At 34.1% G+C, this 7,321-nt stretch overlaps 1 protein-coding gene across 2 annotated transcripts; it reads right to left on the bottom strand.

The window, feature by feature from the left end:
• Window positions 1-599: 599 nt before the first annotated feature.
• Window positions 600-6,639, bottom strand: LOC306849469 (nuclear body protein SP140-like protein). Of its 2 annotated transcripts, none has more exons than XM_079384512.1 (15): window positions 6,317-6,639; window positions 5,762-5,982; window positions 5,391-5,492; window positions 5,080-5,213; window positions 4,797-4,844; window positions 4,640-4,690; window positions 3,691-3,721; window positions 3,449-3,589; window positions 2,814-2,947; window positions 1,894-1,962; window positions 1,692-1,810; window positions 1,511-1,613; window positions 1,097-1,156; window positions 848-991; window positions 600-741 (listed from the first exon to the last, which is right to left on the bottom strand). In XM_079384512.1, the coding sequence occupies exons 2-15, from the start codon at window positions 5,967-5,969 to the stop codon at window positions 661-663; spliced, it is 1,425 nt and encodes a 474-aa protein (XP_079240638.1). In that variant the 5' UTR covers window positions 5,970-5,982; window positions 6,317-6,639; the 3' UTR covers window positions 600-660. The 2 variants fall into 2 exon arrangements, with proteins under 2 accessions (XP_079240638.1, XP_079240639.1); XM_079384513.1 differs by having other exon boundaries at window positions 1,692-1,807; window positions 6,317-6,440.
• Between the last annotated feature and the right edge of the window lie 682 nt (window positions 6,640-7,321).

The following is a 7,321-nucleotide window of genomic DNA, read 5'->3' on the forward strand; positions in this document are numbered from 1 at the left end:
AATTTGTCTTGTGTAACATATCTAAACATATTTTGGTTGAATAACTTATTGAGGGCAGTAAATAAAAAATGATAATTTTATGATCCTTCCTATTTCTTTTCAATTATAAACAAAGATGTACAAAAACATACAAGCACAGCTGTATGTTATTATAACTGTATATAACTTTACTGGATAACTTCTGTTTTCAAAGCCAGTTAAGATCGTCTTGGTTGAGTATTTCACATATGAAAAGAAGCATGTCATGGCTTGTCAATTTGCTTTTAAATTATGAATATCACTGTCCTATATGTGATTCACTCCTCACTAGCACCACCCCACGACCAATCACTTAAACAATACATTTTAGAATAAAAACATTGAATGAACAGGCAGGCAACATTACAAGGCAGCACATTACTGTGTGTAATATTTTTTTTTTAAGATGGTCAGAGCTTATGTCTTATATTTAGAGAACATATTCAATTTTGTACATCTGGACATGCGTGTTGGTGCTTAGAATATAATGTCTTCATAACATCATCATTATTGCAAAATCAAATGCACAATTTTGATTTTGTTATTTTTTTTGTTTATATCTTTTTTATTTTTTTCATTTTGTACAATACACTCAAATGTTACCATAATGTTTAACAAAGGCCTTCTTGCTACAGAATTATATTACTGAAGCTTAAAGATGTTTTCAAGCTCCCTTTTGAATACATCTTTCAGCCTAGAAGTCATTCTGCTGGAATCATTATCCTACAGAAAAGAGAAAGATAGAAAATAGACATAATTTAGGTGGCAGGTGCAAATGGTTACAACTGCTGTCATTATTAAAAGTTGCATACATCCCAATAATACTCACCCTGTTGGGGGTGCAAAAGCTGTTGAAAATGAGTTCAATATCTGAGACAAACTCTTCCACTGTTTGATAGTCATTATTCTCCAAATTCCTTATCACTCTGCCTAGCATCATGGGACCACAGATGTTCTCACTGTATCCTGGAACCTGGACACCAGCAGCGCAGATGTCACATGACAAATATTTATATTACATATAAAAGCTTTAAATAATGATTAAAAGACAGATGAAACTCTTAAATATGAGATTTACTTTAGCACAGGGTTCAGTCATGCTCTCATGTAGCAGGTGTAACAGCAGGTTCTGGCAGTGCTAGAAGAGAATCAACCAGATTGTAAGTGTTAAAAAATGTTTTGTCAATGCAATGACCCTGTTGAAAAAACAAAACAAAAAAAACTGCATATTATGCTGGTTAGGTATATTTTGAAGCATGGCTGCTGGTTAGAGGTGGTTTAAGTTGGTCCTAAGCTGGTCCTGAGCAGGAGCTAGTTGCTTAGGACCAACACATGACCAGCTAAGGACCAGCTTAAACCAGTTCAAACCAGCAGCCATGCTTCACATCATACCTAACCAGCATATTCAGTTTTTTTCAACAGGGGAAAGAAATGTTGTTTTGGACCCCACTGACTTCCAGTGTATGGGCTAAAATATTTGCATAAACTTTACCAGCTTGTACTGAGATACTGGACTGCTCAAAACATTCTGTTGTGTCTTTTGACTAGAACTTTCCACATTCTTCATCACACAAAATGTGCAGATCCACTTGCTTCTGTACACATAAAACACAGAATATTACACAAAGTCAAACATTTAGTCTGTCTAACCCAGCATTAGTTCTCTCTCTCACCCAGATGAGTCTCCATATACAGCCGGTATGTGACAGAGTGAATGAAAAGCTTGTGGACACTCGTCACAACAAACGAGATCTCCCTCAGAGTGACACACGAAACACACATCATCATTCTGCTGGGACACGAGTTCACAGAGAAATGTTTAGTTGTTATGTTGATGTTCTGATCTGGCTGTAATTGTAAGTGATGGTGTCTTACTAGGTACTCATCCAGGTCTTCACAGATCTTACAATCACAGTTCACCATATGCAGTTCCAAAACTCTTTTCTGAAAAGCAGTGTCAAATTATTTCAAAGAGTTTAAAATTTAAATTTCATTGGTGTTTAATTTGGTCTCACATTTGTTTTTGTTTTTTTGTCGATTTAACAAAATTTTAATTAGTTAAAATAAATCAACTTTACTGTGTTATGATACATTTGCATAAACTTCTCTATGAAGATTATATGAAATAATAAAGAATAAACAAAACAACAGATGTGCTGTGATAGTGACCTTACATTGATACAAAATAATGTCATATATATCTTTTCATATCTATCATATCATTTCAGAATCATCCCTTGTCCAAAACTAAGCATGCTTTCTAAAATAAAAGTTATAACTGATGCATATTTACAACTAAATTGATACAGTGGTAGCTGTAACTTCTGATGTACATTAACATTTCTGAAATAAACAATTAATATTTATCTGGCACGTGTAGGTTGTTGAATCTATGCCTACATAGAAGAAAGCCCTGCCCCAGTATGGTTTATGTCAAGACATTCGTTAGTCTGGATGTTTGATGAGAAGAGATTAAATGTAGTTGCAATAATCGCTTTAGAATTTGTACAGAAAGATACAGATGACTATTCTATTGCACAGAACTGAGGAAGAACTGATGTCACATGGTTTGATCTTTGACCAATCAGCGGAAAGGTGCATTTCATTCCCGCCCATGTGTAGAAATCAAATATTCAAGTTGTTTTTCAATTTTCTACTCCTGAATGTAAAACTGGAAAATCAAGCCAAATTCTTCAAATAGCTTAATAAAATAAAAAGGCCAAACAAATGAATGCAATGTAAACAGACCACATTTATCCAGAAAGTATCATTTTTTTGGACACACTTCTTTTTACCATGATAAGTTTCCCCAGCGGTATCCCACTGGATAAAATGTCTTTTCTCCATATTCCATCTGGCTTGTTCCGTCCGATGAAAGCCTCAGGTGTCAGCCAGAAGTCTTTTGTTCTTATGCATCTCCCACAACGCCCTGGAATAACAACACTGCAGCTCTGTACCATAGTTAAAGAAATCCTTAGAGCTATCCATTAGTAAAAGATGTATTTGGGTACTTAAGTCACATGTCAGACCTTGCAATTAAATGCCACCAAAGCTTCTCTCTTCTTGACTGTTGCACAGTGACGTTAATCAGCTGGTTTTTTGGTGATTTTTAGTGCAAATTTACATGTTCAATAAACCATTAATTTTTTCTTATCTGAACAATATATCTATTGTTTGTCATTTAAATTTAATCACAATTTAATTTAGCTTGAAGTATGCATGTACTTTCTCAAGAATAAATAACACCTTCTGAGTGATGTTTGAAGGTTGATATTTTCTGCAATGGCATCCAGGCATTTTTATGTGTACCTAAAGTGTTCAAATATTTTTGGAGCCACTGTGGCTATACATGTAAAACATAACTGACCAAGACACAATATATATAATAATATTTGTAGTAATTATTTTTAAAATGTGCTGTCTCACACACCTGTGGCAAAGCGATATTTGTGTAGGATGCCAGAGCCAGAAGCACAGGTAACAGGTAGGGCTGGACCTTCAAACATGGTTATGTCAAAGATATCTTCATCAACAACACCACCTTTGTCATCATCATTGCTGCCATTTGATTCTACAACAAATGCACAAACATTCAGGAACCAGAACACCAAAATAGAAAACTGTTGATATTAATGAGCATATTGTCTGGTTATGGGTCACTGTTATACTGACCGGAGCAGGAGGGGAACAGCTGTGTCTGACACTGTGAAAATTAAGAGATGCAGGGCAGGCATGTCAGTTTAGCTGAGATTTTGTGTCCTAAACATCTAAGCAATCTTAATCTGGATTCTTTTAATGTAAAATCATCAGGATTTAAGTTAAAGGGATAGCTCACCCAAAAATGAAAATGCTCATTAATTACTCACCTTCATGTCGTTCCAAACCTGTAAGACCTTCGTTCATCTTCAGAACACAAATTAAGATATTTTTGATGAAATCTGAGAGCTTTCTGACCATCCATAGACGAAACAATTGACACGTTCAAGGTTCAGAAAGGTAGTAAGAACATCATTAAAATAGCCCATGTGACATCAGTGGATCAACCGTAATGTTATAAAGCTATGAGAATACTTTTTGTGGACAAAGAAAACAAAAATAACGTCTTTATTCAACAATTTCTTCTCTTCCATATCAGTCTTCGACATGCGTTCACGAGAGTGCCACGACATATGCGTGTAGTGCTTCTGACACAGGAGCTGGTATTCAGAAATGGAACGTCCATATTTCTTAATGCATTGTCTGTATGTTCTGGTTCAAATAAGTAAATCTGGCCAAAAAAGTAAACAAGGCGCAGCACATCCGGGTTCTACGTCAGACTTACATGGAAGAAAATAAATTGTTGAATAAAGTCGTTATTTATTTATTTATTGGCGCACAAAAAATATTCTCGTAGTTTCATAACATTACGGTTGAACCACTGATGTCACATGGACTATTGTAACGATGTTCTTACTACCATTCTGAGCCTTGAACGGGTCAGTTGTGTTGCTGTCTATGGAGGGTCAGAAAGCTCTCTTAAGAAATATCTTAATTTGTGTTTCCTGAAGATGAACGAAGGTCTGACTGATTTTTCATTTTTGGGTGAACTAACCATTTAAAGTTAAAGTTATCAGGCTCTAACCTTTCTTTTTTTGAGTCTGTCAGCAACAGGTGAGGATTCAGGAGAGTCATTCTGTGCAGTAGACAGAGATTAAGTGAATATACAAGAAAATAATATAATGGCTAAATATATTTTTTGTGGTCATTTTTGAGCTAGCTGGTTACAAAAACAGTCAAACCTGTTTATTCTTAACACCACTTTTCTTGAAGGATGACAGAAGTCCAGCCTATGGATGGAAGACGTGCTCAGTTTATTTAACATTGATATATGTTATTGTTTTACTTGAATTAACACTCAAATATTTACATTTACTCAATCATAAATCATAGTCATAATAATCATAGTGACTCAATCATAAAATCAGATTTTGTTAAATAACTTTGTTCATTATAGCAATAATTGAATGCTAGTCATAATTGCATTTGATTGTGGATTATTTAAACCATTTTTTACCATTTTACCTCTATGAGTTTCTGGAGTGGAACATTATCACAAAATATGCTGCTTTTCCATTTTTTGCATCTCTCCTTTCCTCCAAACCTCTCAAATTCGTTGGGCATGAACCACTGGTCTTCACTTAAGATGCACTTCTCCACTGAAAACAGATACATATTTATCTAAAATAGACTGAATTTACTTGTGGACTTGTTTTAGAGCAAGTGTTTTGAACATGTCTTGACCCTCCAGAATTATGTTTTCAAAACATTCTTCAACAAGTGACTCTTCACATGCATATTGAACATAACAGTAATCTTTAATTGTTTGCGCTTACTGTCATTATATTTCTCCACATGCAGGATGCCGTCTTTATCTCCACATGTGACAGGAAGTTCAGATTTGTTTCCAAATGTTTTTGTTAAATACAGGCTGGAGTCTGAAACAAATATCACATATATCAAATATCACACGGACTTGTTATTATTATTATTAAACAAACTGACCAGTTCTATTAAACCATTTTATATCTATTGTCTTGTCATTTAAACTTAAATTAACCTTATTTGGGCATCAATGGATCTTCAAATCAAACACATTACATCCAGAGCAGCATTAATGAATCTCTTCAGAATTCATCTAATTGTTTTGTAATGTAATCGCTGAAATATACTGTACTTTCGAAAGCTCACTTGCGGATTTTGGTACCTTCAGCTTGTCTCTTCTTGGGTGTACAGAGGGAAGATGGCCCTGTCTGTTTCCAATGACGTTTTTTCATTTTTCTTTTTTTCCCTCGTTTTACTTTCTTTGAGCTTTCATTTTCACTCAGACCGTCAGATCCTGTGCTGCTCTTTGGATCATATTCTGACTCACATTCTGAGTCAGATGTCGTGTCTATGTCCGACTCTTCGTCCATTTCCTGCGGTTCTCTGACAAACACATAATTTTGATTATAGATTTCTTACACATTGTACAAATTGTTAAATGTAAAATATAAATCTATTAGTATTATATAATTTTACAGTAAGGTTACATTCATTATCTTTTTATCACTATACTGTATATGGTACAGTAAGCTAACTTTTTACAGTGCATATATAAATGCTGTGATCGCAAAACTGAACTTTGCCTCCAGGACTTTTGTTTTGAAATCTGTGACAGATAGAAAAAAAAGCAAACAGAAGAAGAATAGGAAAGAATAGAAACCACAGACCAGAAAATATTCACAACATTGAACTTGAATTTATTGATTCAAGTACTTACCTTGCTGTTTTCACAACTTGGTGTCCGTTTCCCTAGTTTCCTCTCTCACACAGATTATTACGTACATACAAACACAGTCTAATCTCCTTTCCTTTAACATGCTCCACCTAACCTTTCAGCAGGTGTGGCTTCCTAATGCGTCACTGAGGAACTATTCCACTTGATCACTTAATTAAAATAAAAAAGAGAAACACTTACTTGCAGGTCATTCAGAATTTAATTTGGGAATGCTGTTTAAATTACAAGTCATTTTCTGAATTTGAAAGACTAGTATTTGGAAACAGAAAACTAGAAACTAGAATGACAGAACAACAGACTCTAGTAAAACTCCTCCCCTACATTATGCAAGAGAGCGCCTACAGGGGACTGATCTACTCTGTTTACCTCAGATACACACTGACACAGAAATGAAACTGAAATTTAAATCACAAGGATGAGTTTATATCACGCACAAATACAAATAGGTCAGACAAAGTCTGAAATTTTAAAATACTAAGGAACAAAATAAATATCATCACTATTTACTGTAGAAATGCAGTAATGGACACGACCGTCTCCATCTTAAAAAAAAATATATTTCTGTGTTCTGTATTACTCTGTGTTGTGTTCAATTTTTCTGTTTAGAAGATAACCAAGCCAATAAATCTCCATTGTAAATGCTTTACAAGGCATAAATAGTCCTCACTTTAGATGAGCTTACAAAAATAGATGAGTGACAACTACTAAATGTTTTATAAGTATCTGACGTAATCATGAATTACAGCAGGAATGTGTTCATAAAGCATTTATTAACACACTGTGCAAATATTATGTTTATAACTAATACGATTTATAAATGTACATTTAAATAGTTTATTAATCATTTATTTACACTTTCTAAATGATCTTATGAACCACTGACAACTGCTAAATAACTGGTTTGTATATAACGTAATAATTTAGAAATAATAAATTGATCGTTAATAAAGTATGAAAATACAATTATTAAACATTATAGATATGCTC

The sequence above is a fragment of the Barbus barbus genome (assembly GCF_936440315.1).
Source record: "Barbus barbus genome assembly, chromosome: 3".
Lineage (NCBI taxonomy): Eukaryota > Metazoa > Chordata > Actinopteri > Cypriniformes > Cyprinidae > Barbus > Barbus barbus.

Coding starts and splice junctions, on each gene's coding strand:
- LOC306849469 (XM_079384512.1), bottom strand. CDS start 5,969: ATGGACGAAGAGTCGGACATAGACACGACATCTGACTCAGAATGTGAG. Junction 3,590..3,690: donor GCTGTTCCCCTCCTGCTCCG/GTCAGTATAACA, acceptor CATTTGTTGTAG/AATCAAATGGCAGCAATGAT. Junction 1,811..1,893: donor AAGACCTGGATGAGTACCTA/GTAAGACACCAT, acceptor CTCGTGTCCCAG/CAGAATGATGATGTGTGTTT.